At 35.4% G+C, this 22,290-nt stretch overlaps 2 protein-coding genes across 2 annotated transcripts; one reads left to right on the top strand and one right to left on the bottom strand.

Annotated features, from left to right (window-relative positions):
- Nucleotides 1-328: 328 nt before the first annotated feature.
- Nucleotides 329-8,883, bottom strand: LOC130907914 (fatty acid-binding protein, brain). The gene is made up of 4 exons (XM_057823441.1): nt 8,730-8,883; nt 5,623-5,795; nt 5,454-5,555; nt 329-537 (listed from the first exon to the last, which is right to left on the bottom strand). The coding sequence occupies exons 1-4, from the start codon at nt 8,800-8,802 to the stop codon at nt 487-489; spliced, it is 399 nt and encodes a 132-aa protein (XP_057679424.1). The 5' UTR covers nt 8,803-8,883; the 3' UTR covers nt 329-486.
- A 3,869-nt stretch (nt 8,884-12,752) lies between these two features.
- On the top strand, nt 12,753-15,830 carry arv1 (ARV1 homolog, fatty acid homeostasis modulator). The gene is made up of 5 exons (XM_057823439.1): nt 12,753-12,896; nt 13,244-13,363; nt 13,429-13,582; nt 15,275-15,514; nt 15,603-15,830. Exons 1-5 carry the CDS (start codon nt 12,801-12,803, stop codon nt 15,707-15,709), a joined length of 717 nt encoding a protein of 238 aa, XP_057679422.1. The 5' UTR covers nt 12,753-12,800; the 3' UTR covers nt 15,710-15,830.
- Nucleotides 15,831-22,290: the final 6,460 nt, after the last annotated feature.

Genomic DNA, 22,290 nt, shown 5'->3' on the forward strand with positions numbered 1-22,290 from the left:
AAGAGGCGCGGCTTCAACTGATTGGCGGGCAACTACTTGTCACGTGACTTCCAAAACTCTCGCCCTGAACTGGTTCAACCGGTTTACTGTACAGTATTTCTTTCAAAATACTACTTTTAAACGTCTTTACTGTACTTAAAAGATGTTTTTTAAGAGTAAACCATTAAGAACCACTGAGCTAATAAAAATTCGATAGTTTATGAAAGCATAGTGATAAAATTAGTAAATATTAATTATTTATAATGAAACTATTACAAAACAGCCATTTGGGATCCACCCACGGTGAATAAATCATCAAAACAAATACAGAAAAAAAAAAAAAAGAGTCTTGAAATTTCTCCTTTGCTTTATTTCACAAATTTGCAAAGACAATCAAATCAGTGTGTCACAAATGTTTCCATATAAAAAAAAAAAAAGAATTGCTTTTTTAAAAAACAAAACAAACATGTGCAGCCTGCTTGAGGAGGACGACAGTGATGAAGATGTCTACGCCTTCTCGTAGGTGCGGACAGCGTGGATGTCCTCGAAGGTCAAGTTCTGCAGGAGACAAGTTTACTTTTACCACAATTGACTTAAGAATTTTTATTGTGAAAAACAGTACTTTTTCTCTCCAAGAGTGAGTAAGTTCTAATTATCAAGAACTAAAAATGTCAAACTTGAGTAGGTAATTTGGTCTTGGAATAGTATTATTACACCAAAAGATGGATTCAAAACTCAGAGAGCATCTTTCCACCTAAGCAGCCAAATTCAAAGCATATTTGGTGGAGTGGCCACTCGATCTTTTGCCCTCATGCCCCAGAACGCCATCACTCTTTCCATTCTCATCATATCACCTCCCCTGCAAATTTGAGCTAAAAAGGCTAATCAAGTTATCACAAAATTCATTTTCTGACCTCTGTGACCTTTGACATCATTACCCCAAAATGTAACCACTTCCGCTTCATATTAAATATCCATCCTTCATCTACCGCTTAATCCGGGGTCGGGTTGCTGGGGCAGCAGCTTTCGCAGGAAAGCCCAGATTTCCCTCTCCCCAGCCACTTCAACCAGCTCCTCCGGCGGGACCTCAAGGCATTCCCAGGCAGCCGAGAGACTCTCCAGTCTGTCCTGAGTCGTCCACGAGGCCTCCCGCCGGTGGGAGATGCCCGGAATACCTCTCCAGAGAGGCGTCCAGGAGGCATCTGAACCAGATGCCCGAGCCACCTCAACTGGCTACTCTCAACGTGGACAAGTCCCTCCCGTATGACCGAGCTTCTCACCCCATCTCTAAGGTAGAGCCTGGCCACCCTTAGGAGGAAACACATGTCGGCCGCTTGTATCCGGGATCTTGTTCTTTCGGTCAGGACCCACAGCTCATGACCATATGTGAGGGTAAGAACTAGGGCTGCAGCTATCGATTTTTTTAGTTGTCGATTAATCGATGAACTAGTTAGTTCGAATAATCGAGTAATCGGATAAGTAACATGAAAAATTGAAATACCTGAGCTGAACCTTAAATGGTATTTAAAAAAAAAAAAAAAAAGAGGATCTATGTACAACAAAAGAACAATTGGCTAACTTAAGCTAGCGGACTTTTGCTATTTAAATGCTATAAAATGCTAACTTTTTTTTGTCAATGCTCTTAACAAATGGTTCAGACACATATTCTCACAAAAAAAAACATGCCTATGAACTGAATTACGAATGCATTAAAAAATACATTAGCTCAAACAAAAAGCTTACGTTGGTCTTAACAGGGAGCATTTGGATTAAGTCATGTGAAATGAGGCAGACCAGAGGGCAGTGTATCCACCCTAATCAATAAAACTAAATGCAAACACTTTCAAAATAAACCATAACAATGCCACTTTAATTAATCGAATACTCGAATCAATAAAATTTAATTCGAATACTTTTTTTCTAACCAAATACTCGAGTTAATCGATTAATCGTTGCAGCACTAGTAAGAACGTAGATCGACTGGTAAATCGAGAGCTTCGCTTTTCGGCTCAGCTCCTTCTTCACCACTATGGACCGGTGCAGAGTCCGCATCACTGCAGACGCTGCACCGATCCGTCTGTCGATCTCCCGCTCCCTCCTACCCTCACTCGTGAACAAGACCCTAGATACTTGAACTCCTCCATTTGGGGCAGAATCTCATCCCGGACCCGGAGAGGGCACGCAACCCTTTTCCGACTGAGGACCATGGTCTCTTTTTGGAGGTGCTGATCTTCAACCCAACTGTTTTGCACTCAGCTACGAACCGCTCCAGTGAGAGTTGAAGGACACGGCTTGATGAAGCCAACAGCACCACATCATCTGCAAAAAGCAGGAATGCAATGCTGAAGCCACCAAACTGGACCCCATGAATGCTTTCGCTGTACCTAGAAATTCTCTCCATAAAAATTATAAACAGAATCGGCGATCTTGCTGGAGTCCAACCCTCACTAGGAAAGAATTCAACTTACTGGCGGCAATGGGGATCAAACTCTGACACAGGTCGTACAAAGACCGAACAGACATTACCAAGGCGCTCAGTAGCCCATACCCCCGGAGCGCCCTCCAAATCCACATAACACATGTCGACTGGTTGAGCGAACTCCCATGCACCCTCGAGGACCATGCCGAGGGGTGTAGAGCTGGTCCACTGTTCCTCGGCTGGGACAAAAACCACACTGTTCCTCCCGAATCCGAAATTCGACTTCCCGACGGACCCTCCTCTCCAGCACCCCTGAATAGACTTTACTGGGGAGGGTGATTCCTCTATAATAGGAACACACATTCCGGTCCCCCTTCTGAAAAAGGGGGACCACCACCCTGGTTTGCCAATCCAGAGGCACTGTCCCCGATGTCCACGCGATGTTGTAGAGGTGTGTCATCATATTAAATACAGTATATATCCCACAAATACATCCTGCAAGGTTGACAATAATCAATACGATAATGTATGGAGTTATTGCCTTTCTGTTCATTTGGGGGCATGGAGTTACATGGCCGTCAATGGCATGGAGGGTCCCAGCTGAATTTCAGTGAGCTTTAATGGAAAATCTATGGTCAAAAATTAAAGATACCAGTATCGGAGGGGGGGGCGGGGCGATCCGGCACTAAAATGGTGCTATCGGTATCGACGAGTGCCAACAAATAGGGTGCCGATACCATTTACTGGTCCAGTATTATAACACTTGACCACAGCCTTCTTTCTCCCGACACTCACTACACTATGTGTTTTGTTATCACACGTGATCACTTTGCATGCCAACCAGCTATCGCTATTGACCTGCTCCAGACTAATGAGAGAGGGCCAATAGCCGCTCTTAACCAATGCCGGGGCATCTTTTTCATATGGAGGAAAAACAAACAATCTAGGAGAGGAAAATGTCGGCAGTCTGGAAATATTTCAGCATATAAACTCAGTCGAGTGCAATGGCTGAATGCAAGATTTGTGACCTGAAAGTTTCAAGAGGTGGAGTTAAATCGGACAGTTTTAATACCTCGAACCTGATAAAACATTTGAAACATGTGAACGAGCACAAAAAGTTTGAGGCTGCAACAGCAGGACTGCTATCCAGAGGAAGGAGGCTGGACCGGAGAAACAGTCCCTGGTCAGTTCACTGCTTCTACTTTACTTTTATTGTCTTTTACCAAAAGAAATGCCACAGTAATTTGAGACCTGTTTCAAAAGCCCAAAGCCTTACAGGCGACGAAAAATAAGGGACAAACATTGACTTCATAATGATATTGATGGGACATGGGGCCGATTAATAGGGGGCCTATCGCCGTCAAAGCTGACCAAGTGGAAACACAGACAAAGAGCTTTTTCCGTTGAAAATTAATGTGAATAAATGCTGAAATCCTGAATTCTTCATATATATGGACGTAAAACAGTCTCGATTTTTTGTTAAAAGAGCAAAGAACCTAGCAGTACTATTTATTTTACGTAAATATGTCGAATGTGCTGCTAGTCTTTAAGCCACTGTAGCGCCGCCTTATCACAAAGAGCTTTTAACGCTGAAAATTCTTGTGAATAAATGCTGAAATCCCTGAATTCTTTATAGATATGGACGTAAAACAGTCTTGATTCTTTGTTAAAAGAGCAAAGAACCGGGCTGTTAGCATTTATTTTACGTAAATGTGCTGCGGCCACCTTATGGAAACAAAGAGCTTTTTCCGTTGAAAATTCTTGTGAATAAATGCTTAAATCCCTGAATTCTTTATAGATATGGACGTAAAACACTCAATTCTTTGTTAAAAGGGCAAACAACCAGGCTGTTAGCATTAATTTTACCTATATATGTCGAATGTGCTGCTAGTCTTTAAGCCACTGTAGCGCCGCCTTATCACAAAGAGCTTTTACATTGAAAATTCTTGTGAATAAATGCTCAAATCCCTGAATTCTTTATAGATATGGACGTAAAAGTCTCGACTATTTGTTAAAAGAGCAAAGAACAGGGCTGTTAGCATTTATTTTGCGTAAATATGTCGAATGTGCTGCAACCGCCTTATGAAAACAAAACGCTTTTTCCGTTGAAAATTCTTGTGAATAAATGCGTAAATCCCTCAATTCTTTATAGGTATGGACGTAAAACAGTCTCGATTCTTTGTTTGAAAGAGCAAAGAACCGGGCTGTTAGCATTTATTTTACATAAATATGTCGAATGTGCTGCTAGTCTTTAAGCCACTGTAGCACCACCTTATCACAAAGAGCTTTTTACGTTGAAAATTCTTGTTAATTTTTTTTTAAATCCCTGAATTCTTTATAGATATGTACGTAAAACAGTCAGGATTATTTGTTAAAATACCAAAGAACCGGGCTGTTAGCATTTATTTTACGTAAATATGTCGAATGTGTTGCTAGTCTTTGTGCCACTGTAGCGACGCCTTATCATCACAAAGAGCTTTTTCCGTTGAAAATTCTCGTGAATAAATGCTTAAATCGCTGAATTCTTTATAGATATGGACGTAAAACAGTCTCGATTCTTGGTTAAAAGCAAAAAAAAAACATGCAGTTAGCATTTTTTTCCTATAAATATTGCGAACTGTGACGCCAATTCCGTAGCGGCTAATTTCTCCCATTTATTTTTTTCACAACGTTTCAAAATGCATGCATGGATGGTAAGAAAAATATAATAATGACCGTGAATGCTCAAACAAATCACTCCTGAGACAATCCTTCCTGATTGTATGCGGTACAGCTTTTGTACATTTTCAATCTAAATCCAGGGTGGGATCGCTGCATTTGTTTGTGAATAACTGCGAATGACTTCGACCGACTGAAGCGGAGTGTGGGACGGCCCCCTACTTGAAGGCGTGGCGCAGTGTCTGGGGTTGTGTCAGGTCATTATCATTATGAGGTCTATGAGAATATTAAACAACTTAAACAGCAAACTTTTAGAAATATAAAGTCATCAAAAAGCGATATAAGCTTAGTTGTCCTTAAATTATGATCTGAACCTCTTCCAAAAAGTTGAGCTTACCATCACCAGCTTGCCGTCCTTGATCTCCCTGACAAACTTGGTCTCCTTGCCGTCCCACTTCTGCACGTGGACTAGCTTGTCTCCGTCCATGCTCACCGTGGACTGAGGGACAAATCGCCGTCAGAGCCAAACGGGCACTTCAGAAAAACGGCGTCAGACGGGGTCTCACTTTGCAGTTCCTGTCATCGGCGGTGGTCTCGTCGAACTCCTCTCCCAGCTTGAAGGAGATCTCGGTGTTCTTGAAGGTGCTCTGCGTGCGGATGCTCACCTTGTCGCCGTCCTGGCTGATGATCACCGTGGGCTTGGTCACGTTGCCCACTTGTCGGGTGGCGAAGCCCACGCCTACGTGAGAGAAGATGGCGTCAATTTTTTTATAATCATATTTTAACGGCGGTAGAAGTCCAATCCATTTCGACTGGGAGGGGGGCGAATGAACGGACGTTCATTCGCCCCCTCCCAGTTGAAATAGATTGGACGTCTAGTTTTGTCAAAGGCATCCGATTTCATGTTACAATCGATCTGAAATGCAATTTTGTTAAATTATTTCAAATTTTTTAAATGAACAAACTCTCACCTCAAAAACTTTCACTAGTGTCAAGGAAGCCAAAATATAATTAAAAAAAAAAAATCTGATTCCTCAAAAACGTCTTTTCAATTTCATCTAATTAAAATTTGGAAATAAAATTATGGGGGAAAAAAAACATTTTCGGAGAATTTTATGAGAGAAGTTTTTTTTTTCTTGTTAGATTTCAAATGGAAACTTTTTTTTAAATGTTGTTTTATGTTGTTTATGTTGCATCAAGTAATATGAAAAGTGATATTATTTTATAAACAGAATATTTCTATCTAATAAAATTATAATTTTGTCTAGAAGAAATGGAACTTTATTATCATTACATTTTAAAATCTCACTGTATTCTTATATAATGAAAAACTACAGCACTATTTTCAAAAACTAATAAGCATAAATTCCTTCTTTTTGATAAATATACCGTAATTTTTTTATTTCATAAAATATAATTTTTAAAAAAATGTAAAAATATAAATAATTTGGGTCATTGGAAAGTTACGGAATGTTAGTTTTTGCTTATAAACACATATATATCTATATATATTATATCATGGTCATAATAATATATTTGTTGTAATTATAACAGCAGGGCTAAAAACGCTACCATTTACCATAACATATTCATAACTGCTCATATACTAATATAATACTACAGATTTCAAGATATTTGATTTTAGCTTTTTATTCATTTTTTTGTTGTTGTTGTTGTTTATTATCTTTCCTGTTTCTTGATGATTTAGTGTGATTTTTATTTATCATTTTATATGTATTTTTGGATTTTTATGTGAAATGCTATACAAATATATATATATATTATTTTTATCGAAATATTGCAGAAAATGTAAACATTAAACTTTCCACTGTACTGCACTGACAATTTTTGATGTTTTACTTTAAAGAAGTCAAGTTAAAAAATGGGGAACAAAAACAACAGAAACAGGCAACAAAACAATTAGCAATTAAAAATACATTCACACACCTATGCGAAAAAACCCCATTGAAGAGGGTCCTACAAAAAGGAGACGCTACTGGGCTGTGCAGCCATCCCCTTATTCAAAACCTAAATGAATCTCCTAATTGGGCCAATTTGACCAACTTTGCCAAATTTTGTGACTCTGTAAACTGTCATGAATAAAATAACAATCTTGCACGGTACTACACTTATTATATATAAATTAAAGAAATCAAGAAAAAGAAGAAAAATGGGGAACAAACTCAAAATAAAATCTTAACAATTAGCACACAAAAAAAATCTTGTTAAAGATGACTTAGTTGTAAACTTTTTTTCTCATAATTTGAAAAAAACGTTCACGTTATACCTTCCACTGTACTGCACTTACAAATAGTTTTTTTTTTTATTTAATTTTTTGCTTTGAAAAAAATAAAGAAACAGAAGAAAAATGAAAAACAAATAATTAACAAAAATAAAATAATAATCTCATTAAATATGACTATTCTTTCTCAAAAATAAAATAATATAAAAATAATAAAAAGTACACATTATACCTTCCACAGTACTGCACTTACAAATATATATATATATATATATATATATATATATATATATATATATATATATATATATACATACACATATATAAATAACTTTAAAGAAATCAAGAAAAAAAATGGGGAACAAAATCAAAACAAAAAACTAAACTATTAACAAAAACAAATATCTTATTAAATATGACTTAGTCGTCCACTTTATTCTCAAATAAAATAAATTTAAAAAATTTTTTTTTAAAAAGTACACCTTATACCTCCCACTCTACTACATTTACAAATATTTTATATATTTTTTGGCTTTAAAGAAATGAAAAAAAAGGGGTGGGACAAAATAAAAACAAACAACTAAGCAAAAATCCAAAATAAAATATTTTATTAAATATGAACTAGTTGTGAAGTTTTTTCTCAAAATAATAATCATTTCAAAATAATAAAAAGTACACATTATACTTTCCACTGTACTGCACTGACAAATATTTTATATATTTTTTTGTTTAAATAAATCAACAAAATGGAGAAAAATTGGTAACAAAATCAACAACAACAAAAAAATCAATTACCAAAAATATCTTTTGAAAAATGGTTGAACTTTACCCTCAAATAAAATAATAATGATAATGGAAAAATAAGTAAATAAAATGTACACATAACACCTTCCACTGTACTGCACTTACAAATATATATTTTTTCAAATTACTTTAAAGAAATCAAGAAAAAGAAGAAAAATGGGGAACAAAATCAAAACAAAAACTAAACAACTTAATAATATTTTATTAAATAAGACTTAGTAAACAACTAAAACAACTTTATTCTAAAAAAAAAAAATAAATAAATAAATTAAAAAAAAGGGGAGGGGAGGGGAAAAAAATACAACTACATGATTTAAGACAACAAGGCACTCTAAACAGACCACTTCACCCTCTTTTTCCCCCCTCTATCCCTGCTCTTCTTCTGTTCTCTCTAAAGCGCGCACACTCACAGCCAACGACGAGGCACTGGATAACCGTTGATGTGAATTAAGGCACTCAAGTTTTTATACAGAGGGGGAGGGAGGAATTCATGCCGTATTAAGTACACCCAAATATAAATTGGCCTAAGCGAAGCTAAATTTCAGTCTCTATTTAGAAACAAATACCCCATAAAAGTAGTATTTGCACGCTGGCAAGACAACTATGACTAGAGTGAGAAGTACTGACCGAGAGCTTTCATGTACTCATCAAAGTTTTCACTGTCCACCAGCTTCCAAGTAGCACAGAAGGCGTCCACCATCTTGAAGGTTTCGTGAGCGATGAGCAGGCTGAAGTTCTGACAAGAAGCGTGGCCCCCCCTTCGCCACGCTCTTATTAGAGGGCCCTATTAGTATGCGGGCAGGTGGGCGGCGACCAGATCCGTATTGGATCAGGAGACTTTTTTTTCATTGGCTCCAGGAATTGGGTCATGGTTCGGATGGACCACCACTGAGAAAGACTGGGGGGAAAAAAATTGGAATGTTACGGAAGCGTATTGTTGCCAGCCATACAAAAATAAAGTCCAGTATCATGTTTTTACATGATAGTATCATGTAAAAACATGCTAATTGTCATGTTTTTACATGATAATTGTCATGTTTTTACCCGATAGTGAAACTATCGGGTAAAAATGATGACGTAAGTGGGTTTATGGTCATATTTTTTAGCTAGCAAAGTGGCGCGAAGTACTTTCGATGTCTCAGTTTCATATTTTTAAAAGGTAGTTATTAACTTTACATGATCGTTATCGTGTTTTTGCATAATAATGATCATGTTTTTACATGACAGTTATCAGGTTTTTACATTTAAAAAAGCATGATTATCACGTTTTTATATGATTGATAATTACATGTTTTGTTTTTTTAAATATCTATTTCATTGTCATTTTTTTAATAAGCAGTTATCAAGTTTACATGATAATTATCACGTTTTTGCATGATAATTATCATGTTCTACATGTCATTTATCAGGTTTTCACATGATTGCTAGCACTTTTTTAACATGCTAATAATCACATTTCTTACATGCTAACTATAAAGGTTTTATATGATAGTTATTGCATTTTTGCATGACGATTATGATTTTTTTATATACAGTTATCACGTTTTTACATTTAAAAAGAAACATGTTAGGTTTTGACTTTATTGTTAATTACCTTTTAGGTTTTTACATGTTAATTATCACGTTTTTACATGATAGTTTTTACATTTTAGCATTTAAAAAACATTTTTATCACGTTTTGACATTATTTGGCATAATTACGTTTTTACATGATTGTTATCAGACTTTTACATGATTGCTAGAACGTTTTTCTCATTAAAAACATGAGAATTATGAGGTTTTTACATGATAGTTAATTAGGTTTTTACATGATCGTTATTGGGTTTTTTAAATATGATTTTTAGGATGTTTTTACGTGCTAATTATCATGTTTTTACTTTACAAAACATTAGATTTGTTTACATGCTAGTTAATTATGCTTTTACATGATAGTTCTCAGGTTTTTACATGCTAATTATCATGTTTTTACACGACACTTATCATGTTTTACATGATCGTTATTACATTTTAACATAAAAAAACATGGCGATTATATATAGTTTTGACATTACTTGATATAATTATGTTTTTACATGATAGTTATCAGGTTCTTACATGATTGCTTGCACGTTTATACGTGCTAGTTATCATGTTTTTACACAATACTTATCACGTTTTTACATTAAAAAATATCAGAACAATTAGCTTCTTACATGATAGTTAAGTACGTTTTTATATGATGGTTATCAGGTTTTTACATGATTGGCAGCACGTTTTTACATGCTAATGATCACGTTTTTACATGATACTGATCCCGTTTTTACATGAAAAAAAAACATGAGAATTATCAGGTATTATCATGATAGTTAATTACGTTTTTAAATGATAGTTATCAGGTTTTTACATGATTGCTAGCACGTTTTTACATGCTAATTATCACGTTTTTACATGATATTGATCACGTTTTTACATGAAAAAACATGAGGATGAACAGATTTTAACAAGATAGTTAATTACGTTTTCAAATGATAATTATCATGTTATGACATTATTTGACATACTTTAGTTTTTACATGATAGTTATCAGGTTTTTACATGAATGGTAGCACGTTTTTACTTGCTAATTATCACGTTTTTACACACACACCAAAAAAAAAACACGAGAACGATCAGGTTTTTACATGATCGCTAGCACGTTTTTACATGCTAATGATCACTTTTTTGCATGATACTAATCAGGTTTTTACATTAAAAAAAAACATGAGAATTATCAGGTATTATCATGATAGTTAATTACGTTTCTAAAAGATAGTTATCAGGTTTTTACATGATTGCTAGCACGTTTTTAAATGATAATTATCAAAATTTACATGATAGTTATTGACGTTTTTACATGACAGTTATCAGGTTTTTACATTGTTATCACTGCAATACATGCTAATCATCACATTTACACATGATAATTATTAAGGTTTTACATGATAGTTATAACGTTTTTAACATAAGCATTACCAAATTTTTGCATGCTAGCTACAGTATCACGTTTTTACATTTAAACAAACAAACAAAAAAAAAAACTTTTGTGGAATTTTGACAGAAAAAAAAATCTTGTTTTATTCATTCATTGATTTGTTCATTTAAAAAAATATATGGAATTTTAGCTTGATAAAAAAGTGACTTTTCAAACCCATTATTTTGGTAGAAAAGCGTCAAAATTACCTTAGCGTAGCTATTCATAATAACATCACAACACACAAACAAACAAACAAAAAACAGGGATCATACAAACTCTTGGACAGCCATTGACGGCGAGAGATGCCCAATCTAAAAATATGTTTGGTGTAGTTCCTCTACACATCTTACGAGCATTTCCTCTCTGTCAGTGTCACGCATGCAACCAGCCGTGACGGCTTTGTTGGACAGTCCTTTTGTCCTTAATTGCATTAAAGCCCTGGTCTACTGCACCCCGCCCTTCTCTGAAAATAACTGTCGTTTTTATTCATTCATAACACACATTTAACATTGACAGCTATAGTCGACCAATCCATTCTTACTTGGAAGGATGGCAGCGTTTCTCCCAGTCAGAATGGATTAGACGTCTATTGCTGTCAATGGCAGCCAATGCTTTATTGACTTTTTTTTTTTTTTTTTTAATAATTAGCACATTCGGTATTTTCATTGTTACTAAAAGTGAGTTTATCGGAAAAATCTACACGTAAAAAATTCATCTATGTAATCGTTATTTTCTGAAACAGGCTAAATGCATGATTGTTTTTCGCAAGTCCTCTGATGCCATCTGCTGTTCAACTTTATTATTAATATTGAACATCAAAACAACAATACAAAAATTAGACAATAATTGCAGTCATACAAATATATTGACAGAATTTATATAATTTAAATTAGGACTAGGCAATGGTTAGACATTCTGATCGCGATTAATCGCATTTTGCATCATAATGAATTCAAAAGTTGTCATTCGCGCACTTTTATTGTATATGTACAGTTCTAATTTTATGAAATAATATTTTTTATTAACTCATTGACTGCCATTGACAATGATAAAAGTCTAATCCATTTGAGCTTGGAGGGTTGGCAGTCTATCTATCGCCGTCAATGGCAGCCAGTATGTTAATGTGTGGTGTAAATAATGACCCATGAGATGGAGATTAATCACATTCTGTAAAATAATTAATTAAAAAAATAGTATTTAGCGCCCATTTATTTGAATATACTGTAAGTGTACTGCAATTGTGTACTAAATATTAATCTATAATACCTCACAATGAGTTAATGCACGGTTACCATAATTAAATGTATTCATGAATATGAGCGTTAACTCTGACTCTTTTATTTTAAAAATGAATTTTAGTTACATAAATAAACATTGTTAACAGGTATGATTCAATTATTTCACATAGTTATAGAAAAGATACGAAAACAACAACAACCAATAACTCGAAACTAAAAAGCTCGCGTTGTTTCCGCTAGTAGTTTTCAGAGTAACAGCTGCTTAACATGCATGAAGGGCTAACGGAGGATTTTAGAGTTTGAACAATCCAAAAAAAAGTTTCGACTGTAACTTTAGTTTGGGTGAGTGATACCAAAGAAATGATTTCAACTCGAAAAAACGAGGCTAGACAAGTTGCTTCTTTTGTTTTGGGAGAAAACTCCTCGCGGAACGCGTTTACTTCCGGGTTGTCATGCTCATTATAAATAATGGCGGAAGCGAGTTTTAGATGCATCGAATGTAACGAAAAAGCAACGGAATTACACCGAGATTACAGAAACGGGATCCTAAAGATCACATTATGTGTGAGTGACAATGTAACATCCTCTAAATAATCAGTTATTTAGCTTGTCATTGTCGTAATGGTGATGAAACAAACGAAAATCCTCAAGCAAAATACATATATGTAATATTAAGCACGTTTTTACTGTTTTTCATTCATTTTCTTATGTTATTACATCATAAAAGTAGTTTTTTTTATGAATTGGGATTTTAAAAATCTAAATTTGCTTGAAACACAGCACAATGACAGGAAATGTGAACCGTTCTCAGACGTCTCCACCACAAGAGGGCGCCAATGAACACAAGACACTCATTTCAAAGCATGAAACAATATAAACCAATTTATAACTGGGGTCCTACCTATCTTTAGGGATCCTGCCAGAAGCCAGTGGACAAGTACATCGAGTACGACCCCGTCATCATCTTGATCGACGCCATTTTGTGCAAGACGCAGGCTTTCCGGCACATTTTGTTCAACACCAGCTTGGACGTACGTCAATGCAAGGAAAAACCCAAATGAGAAAATTCCTAAATAGAAGTGTGTTTTCTTTCCAGATCCACTGGAAGCTTTGCATGTTCTGCCTGCTGTGCGAGGCCTACCTGAGGTGGTCGCTTCAGCGCGGCTCGGAGCCCACTGGTGACCCCGCCGACATCATCAGGTGCACTAAGGAGTGGGAGTTCTATGGTTTGGTGACGTCAGCCGCGCTGGGTAAGATAATTGGAATGAAGTGAGGAAGAAACGTGATGACTCGTGTAGGAAATTGCGTGAAAATGCTTTCGTACGGATTTCGGGTCACTTCCTGTTGATTTTCTGGCATTTCCGGGTCACTTCCTATAAACCCCTTGATGCAAAATTTCCATCTCACAACAACAACAACAACAACAAAAGTGTTGTGGGAATACATACATATACATGAAAATAATAATTATTGAAAATATTAATAAACATTTTGAAAATTAAATTGAGAAATACATGAAAAAATAAAAATCCTGAATTAAAAATAAATCCAAATATGATTAAAAAATAGAATTGTTTTTTTTTTTTGGAAGAATAACACAAATTTTAAAAACATTTTTTATTTACCTGTAAATAATTTATTATTCATTTTTAAAATATTTAATTTTTTTCTAGAATTACTTTTATTTTTTTAAAATGTTTTTTATTTTATTTTAGGATTTTCGCATTTACCTGTATTTTACATTTTAACTTTAATTTCCCTTTTTAAAAAAATACTTCAATGTTTTATATTTTGTCATGTAAATTCAGGCATCAATGGGTTCATTTTAGGTCACTTTCTTTTGATTTTGGGGCATTTCCAATTTACTTCCTGTTGATATTAGGTCATTTTTTGTTGATTTTGGGCAATTTGCATCACTTTCTGTTGATTTTGAGGCATTTCAGGTCATTTCCTGTTGATTGTGGGGCAGTTCGAGTCAGTTTTTGTTGATTTTAGGGCATTTCTGAGTTACTTTCTGTCAATTTTAGGTCACTTCCTGTTGATTTTGGGCAATTTGCATCACTTTGGGTTGGTTCTGGGGGCATTTCAGGTAATTTCCTGTTGATTTTGGGACATTTCGAGTCGTTTTTTGTCGATTTTGGGCAATTTGAATCACTGGGTTGGTTCTGGGGGCATTTCAGGTAATTTCCTGTTGATTTTGGGACATGTCGAGTCACTTCTTGTTGATTTTGGGCCATTTCTGAGTTACTTTCTGTTAATTCTCGGTCGTTTCCTGTTGATTTTGGGCAATTTGCATCACTTTGGGTTGGTTCTGGGGGCATTTCAGGTCATTTCCTGTCGATTTTGGGACATTTCGAGTCACTTTTTGTTGATTTTGAGCAATTTGCATCACTTTGGGTTGGTTCCGGGGGCATTTCAGGTAATTTCCTTTTGATTTTGGGACATTTCGAGTCACTTTTTGTTGATTTTGGGCAATTTTCATCACTTTGGGTTGGTTCTGGGGGCATTTCAGGTCATTTCCTGTTGATTTTGGGGCATTTTTGAGTTACTTTCTGTTAATTTTAGGTCATTTCCTGTTGATTTTGGGCAATTTGCATCACTTTGGGTTGGTTCTGGGGGCATTTTAGGTAATTTCCTGTTGATTTTGGGACATTTCGAGTCTATTTTTGTTGATTTTGGGCAATTTGTATCACTTTCGGTTGGTTCTGGGGGCATTTCAGGTCATTTCCTGATGATTTTGGGACATTTCGAGTCACTTTTTGTTGATTTTGGGGCGTTTCTGAGTTCATTTGAGGTCACTTCCTCTTGATTTTGGTCAATTTGTATCATTCCTGTTTTTGGGTCAAAAATAGTGAGCCATAATGACAATGATATTAACTTGGAATAGTCTCAGAGATTCATTCATACGCCCTTCTCAGTCAAAATAATTTGTTTATCCCCAGAGTTGACGGCGTTCTGCTGCGGCGTGCTGGTTTGCCTACGGGCGTCAATGGTGGCGTCCCGTCTCCGCGGTTATGAACAAGGGGGCGTGGCTCTCCACAGTCTCCTGCGGGCTCTGCTGCTGTCCCGCTACGGCAAAGTCCTGCTGGTGCCCGCCGTCATCTGGAAGCACGACTACTTGCCGCTCTGCCTGGCGTTCATTAAACTCTTCGTGCTGACGTCCAATACGCAGGCCGTTCGAGGTGGGTGACGAGTCGGCCCGGTGTGTTTTTGGGAGAAAATAGTGTTGTTGAATGAGTTTTTTTTTCTATCCGGTTGCTTGTCCGACAGTGATCCTGAACTGCAGAAGGAGTTTGGCGTTTTGGGCCGTGTGCATGGGCTTGCTGTCAGAGACTGTCGTGGCGCGGACGTGGTGGACCATTGTAGGTGTGGTCTAACGAGACTGCCATGAAACACTTTTTTAAGTAAAAAAATAATAAGTACTAGAAAAGGAACTATTTATAAAAATACTTTTTTATATTTTGTTTTATGAATGCATTTGAAGCTGCTTATAAATAAACTGACGTTTACAAAAAAAAAAGTTTGGAAATATTTTGTATAAAATTTGGTTGAAAATGTAAAAATTGTTCCGTCAGAATAAAATTACATTTATTTATAAATGAATAGGGAAAAAAAATCTATGGAGAAATAATATATCGATTAATAAAATAGTTATAAATAATGATAATTCGTTTAAAAAAAAAAAGCAAAAATGGTAATTACACTGTAATATGCTATACATTACAAATTTCACAATCACTTCCAATGGAATTTAATTGCATTGATGCCACTGACTGCCATTTATGTCGATTCTATTGATGCCAATGCACTTGGATTCCATCGACGCATATGTTAGTCGATGCCATTGAAGTCATGTACGTCCAAATTTCCCATTCATTTCCAATGTCGTTTACATTGCATTGATGCCATTGACGGCCATGTATGTCGATTCCATTGACGTATATGTAAGTTGATGCCATTGACGGCCATGGTAGTCCAAATTTCCCATTCATTTCGTATGGCATTTACATTGAATTGATGCCATTGACGGCCATGTATGTCGATTCTATTGATATGTACTGGAATGTACTTGGCTTCCATTGCCGCATATGTCAAAGTCGATGCCATTGACGGATATGGATGTCCAAATTTCCCATTAATTTCCAATGGCATTTACTTTGTATTGACACCCAAGTACACCGCTGCCATTCACGGCCATGTATGCCAGTTCTTTATATGCCAATGTACTTGGACTCAATTGACGCATATGTACAGTGGGGCAAATAAGTATTTAGTCAACCACTACTTGTGCAAGTTCTCCCACTTGAAAATATTAGAGAGGCCTGTAATTGTCAACATGGGTAAACCACAACCATAAGAGACAATGTGAAAAAAAAAACCCAGAAAATCACATTGTTTGATTTTTAAAGAATTTATTTACAAATCATGGTGGAAAATAAGTATTTGGTCAATACCAAAAGTTCATCTCAATACTTTGATATGTAACCTTTGTTGGCAATAACGGAGGCCAAACGTTTTCTGTAACTCTTCACAAGCTTTTCACACACTGTTGCTGGTATTTTGGCCCATTCCTCAATGCATATCTCCTCTAAAGCAGTGATGTTTTGGGGCTGTGGTTGGGCAACACGGACTTTCAACTCCCTCCACAGAATTTCTATGGGGTTGAGATCTGGAGACTGGCTAGGCCACTCCAGGACCTTGAAATGCTTCTTACGAAGCCACTCCCTTGTTGCCCTGGCTGTGTGTTTGGGATCATTGTCATGCTGAAAGACCCAGCCACGTCTCATTTTCAATGCCCTTGCTGATGGAAGGAGATTTTCAATCAGAATATCTCAATACATGGCCCCATTCATTCTTTCCTTTACACAGATCAGTCGTCCTGGTCCCTTTGCAGAAAAACAGCCCCAAAGCATGTTTCCACCCCCATGCTTCACAGTGGGTATGGTGTTCTTTGGATGCAATTCAGTATTCTTTCTCTCTCAAACACGAGAACCTGTGTTTCTACCAAAAAGTTCTATTTTGGTTTCATCTGACCATAACATGGTGGATGCATGGTGGAATGGGCCAAAATACCAGCAACAGTATGTGAAAAGCTTGTGAAGAGTTACAGAAAACGTTTGGCCTCCGTTATTGCCAACGAAGAGTACATAACAAAGTATCGAGATACTTTTGCTATTGACCAAATACTTATTTTCCACCATGATTTGCAAATAAATTCTTTAAAAATCAAACAATGTGATTTTTTTCCCCCGCATTCTGTCTCTCATGGTTGAGGTTTACCCATGTTGACAATTACAGGCCCCTCTCATATTTTCAAGTGAGAGAACTTGCACAATTAGTGGTAGACTAAATACTTATTTGCCCCATTGTATATCTATAATTGCTCTTTACCTAAAAAAAAAGTTTTATCTGATTACTCGATTACTAAAATATTCGATAGCCGCAGCCCTAAATTATTGTCGGAAAATTATCTCATTGCCTGCCAAAGACAGTGCTAGCCAATTTATTTAAACTGGAAGAGACTAGCAGTGAACTATCGTGCATGAGCATTTAATTTCAACCATTTTGGAAAAAACATGAATGTAACAAAAGCCATTTTACGAATCTATTTTTCCAAGCGTCTCCTGTCAAGAATGTAAAGCAGCTGCGTCCTCGCGTCGAAAGAATGTGGCCTGTGACCAAACGGCGTCGGGTTCCATCCGGGACGGAACCGAAGCGTAATACGACGCTCGTGATTGCATCAGCACATTTCATGTTTGTGCAGGTGTGCCGAACGTTGAGTATTTCCAGATACAAAATGTCATTTCCACAATTTTTTTGCTTTGAATTATGAGTATAAACTTGAAATACGAGCTCTGCATGTTGCCATAAAAGCCACTTGACAACAATTCAGTAAAGGACGAGGAGAGCGGAGCACCTCGGATTTGTGGCCTGCCAAGATTATGTTAATCTGCTTTAATCCGCAGACGGCTGCGCGTGCTGCAAAGCAATACAAACCTACTCCACTCTCACTCACTCACTCACAAACTCGTTTTTTTTTGTTTTTGTTTTTTTTAATCAATTCGCGGACTCGGCCTGCTGCATTGGACTGATTAGATTCAACTGCCTCTTAATATATGCAAAGTAGCTCATTTGCATACATGCAGTGACATTCACGAGAATGGATTTTTGGGGGGCAGTTTCTTCTTTGAATGAGCCAAATTAGTCACGATAATACAAATTCAGTTTAATTCGCGGGTCATATTCAGCAATCAATTTTTCTTTGCCGAAATAAATTTGTTTTGTTGTCGAGTACCCTTAATGAGCCAAAATCTGTAAATTTGCACATGTTAATATTAGGTTTCATATAATTTAATTGTGTTTATTTTGTAATTTTGCAGTCATTTTTAATAATTAATTGGACATAACAGAGTGGACACTAACAGAGGGGACATTTTGTGCTAAAGTTAGCTATCTGTCTAGATTTGCTAGCATTATATCTAACATAACTGGATATTGAATGAGAAATCTTTTCATTTTACAAATAAACCTTTTGAAATGATTAATTTATTTGATATATAGCTTTGAGAGAGTGGACACGTTATGATCACAATAGCACTGCAGAGTGGATAGTGTGACACTAGGGACAATCATAATTTTTTAAAATTTTAAATATATAAATAGTACATTTTAATTTAAAAACAACACATTAAAATAGTTTATCAAGGACAATAAAACCATTAAGAATTTGGATTCCCCCTCTTACTTTTTAAACTATCAAGTATCAATTTTTTTTTTTTGTGGGATGTTTTTGCATTTTGCCAAATTGTTTTCACAGTTTACCGGTTTTTTTTCTTTTTTTTTTTGCAGTTGGTGCCTTTTCATTTTTTGTAAGTTTTTATTTAACTTTTCGCAGTTTATAGTTTTTTTTTTTTTTTTGCAGTTGGTGTCTTTTTTTGTGGGTATTTTTGACAGTTTTTTTTTGCATTTTGCCAAATTGTTTTTACAGTTTACTGTTTTTTTTTTTTCTTTTCTTTTTTGCAGTTGGTGTCTTTTTTGTGGGTATTTCTGACAGGTTTTTTTTTTTTGCATTTTGCCAAATTGTTTTTACAGTTTACTGTTTTTTTTTTCTTTTCTTTTTTGCAGTTGGTGTCTTTTTTGTGGGTATTTCTGACAGTTTTTTTTTTTTGCATTTGGCCAAATTGTTTTTACAGTTTACTGGTTTTTTTGGTTTGTTTGTTTTAGCAGTTGTGTCTTTTTTGTGGGTATTTTTTAGGGTTTTTTTTTTTTTGCATTTTGCCTAATTGTTTTTACAGTTTACTGTTTTTTTTTTTTGCAGTTGTGTCTTTCCAATTTTTTTTTTTTTTTTTTTTTTTTTAAACTGTTTTCGCAGTGTAGTGTTTTTTTTTTCAGGTTGGTGTCTTTTGGTCTTTTGGTTTTTTTGGACTGTTTTTTTTTCACGTTTTCTGCGCTTAAAGGGCAGTTTATGCATTTTCCACATATATATATATATATATTTTTTTTTTACTTTTTGGGAGGTTTTCTATGGTTTTGTTTGTTTTTTTTAGTTTTGGTTTTTTTCCCCCTTTTTTTGTGATGTTTTTTGTTTGAATTGAGCACAACAAACCTTTTAATACACAAAAAAACATGACAAGTCAGGATTCTACGGAGCCGCTAAAGTGACACCGACAGAAATAAAACAAATTTAAATTGTTTTTTAGTGCGCACCAGAAACTATCTGGTAAACATTAGCATTATATAACATTTAAGCTAGCGGAGTTTTGTTTTACAATTAGTACAACTGTTGCATTGTTGCAATTGCGTACCGCACAAATGCTATTTTTAGACCATGGCATCGCCATCGTAACTCGTAAGTGGGTCATTACAGACACACCCTCGCATACAATTCATATTATTTCTGCTTGTTTTCTCCGGTAATCTTTCAAAAAAGAACATGCCGATCAAACACTGCTGCCATGGAACTTCTAGAAACGACCTCTGGATCAGGTCTGCTCTTTTTCCCGTCTTTTTCAGCCCTCGACACTCTAGCCATCTCTTTAACTAAACGTTTGTATGTTCGTCCACATCTTTACTATTGAATTTGGCACCAGGGACATCATTTTCGGACAGAATTAGTAGGTTTAGCTCAGTAAACATCTCGTCCGTACACTATTTCCATGCATTTACTATTAGGTACAAACGGGAGGTTGACCCGCCTAGCAACAGGTGCTAACATCGTGAATATTAATGAGCAAAAGTGCATTTGCGTGCGGTACGCCATTAGCTAACTTGCTTAGCAAAATTATGTCCGCAATCTTAAATGCTATGTAATGCTAATGTTTACAATAATTGGCTAACTTGGATTGCAAAAGTCTGCTATCTTAAATGCTATGTAATGCTAATATTTATGCACCAGACAGTTTCTGGTGTGCAGCAGATTGCTTAAATTTGTCCCTTTAGGGGTTCCGTAGGGTTCAACAAAAACTGTGAGAATCACTAATGCTGATCTGTGTCAATCTTGTGATTCACCTCTAGCGCCCCCTTGCTCACGGATTTCCGTCATTACAACGGAGGATTTTAACCCTTGTGAATTAGCTAAGAGGTGCCTGTCAGGCGGAACGGATTGGACCCACTAGTGGGCCATGGGCCATATGTTTTGACACCACTGCTATAATACATCAATTCCACCTTCATAAATTTAGTATGTTTTTTTAAACCTAAAATATGACAAAAATGTACTCAAAGAAACCAAAATGGGCACTTGTCATGACCTATTTTTGCGTACGTCATGGCGCTCATCAATAGTAAGGAAGCAGAAGAGCCTCTGGTGAGAGAAGCTGCAGCTTCAAAGCAAGCAAAAATGCAGATTGACGCATTTAGATGCAAGGCACGTGGCTGCGCGTCAAGGCAAGAGCGGAAAAAGTAGGCCGGAAGATGAAAACGGAGGAGGAGAGCATCCTGAAGCTTTCTCGTGGTCTTGATTAGCACAGTTTTTGTTTGAACTCATTCAAGGACAGCGGACAGCTATTCAAAAGTTAGCGTTAGTTTAGTTTAGGTCATGTGTTGTGGGCATTAGTAAAAGAGTGGTAAAATTTGTATTGAAAACACCTACCGGCAGCAAGACATCCAATCCATGCATTTGAACAGTTAAAATGGGTTGGACGTCTACTGCCGTCAATGGCAGCCAAAGTGTTGTGATGTGTGCGGTTATTAAGCAAAACAAATACAATTTTGAGAACAACAGTCCACATTTATTTTAAATAGAACAGTTCGTTTAAATATTTTTTTTATATTTTAATCTACTGTATATATATTTTTCATATATATTTTATTTAGTCCTATACATCTAATACTGTCTTACTCGTTTTAATTTGCATTTCTAAAAATTGTTTATATATATATATATTTTTTTAATTTATTACAATTTGTTTTGTTTTTAATATATTTTTATTAATTTTATTTAGCCCTGTATATCTAATATTACTCTTTTTGAATTTCATTCCTAAAAATTATTAATATATGAATTTTTCTTTTTTTCCAATTTATTGCAGTTTGGTTTAATGTTTTAATATTTTATATATTTTTATTAATTTTATTTAGTCCTTTTTATTTAATATTACTGGTTTTAATTTGCATTTTAAAAAATTATTAATACATGAATTTATATATTTTTTAAATTTATAAGTTTGCTTTAAACTGTTTTTCTATGAAAATTGATTTTTTAAAATATATATATTTTTAATCCTATATATCTATTACTCATATTTTAATTTGCATTTAAAAATATTTTTATTATATACATATCTTTACATATTGTAGACATATGTAGTTTTTCCCAATTTATTATAATTTCATTTTTTTGAAGTTCAAACTTTTATTTCGTTTATATTACTCATTTTAATTTGCATTTGAAAAATGAATACATGCATTTATAAATTGTTTCAATTTATAACAATTTCTTTTAATGTTTTTCTCTCCT

This window comes from Corythoichthys intestinalis, chromosome 19, assembly GCF_030265065.1.
Source record: "Corythoichthys intestinalis isolate RoL2023-P3 chromosome 19, ASM3026506v1, whole genome shotgun sequence".
NCBI classification, from domain to species: Eukaryota; Metazoa; Chordata; class Actinopteri; order Syngnathiformes; family Syngnathidae; genus Corythoichthys; species Corythoichthys intestinalis.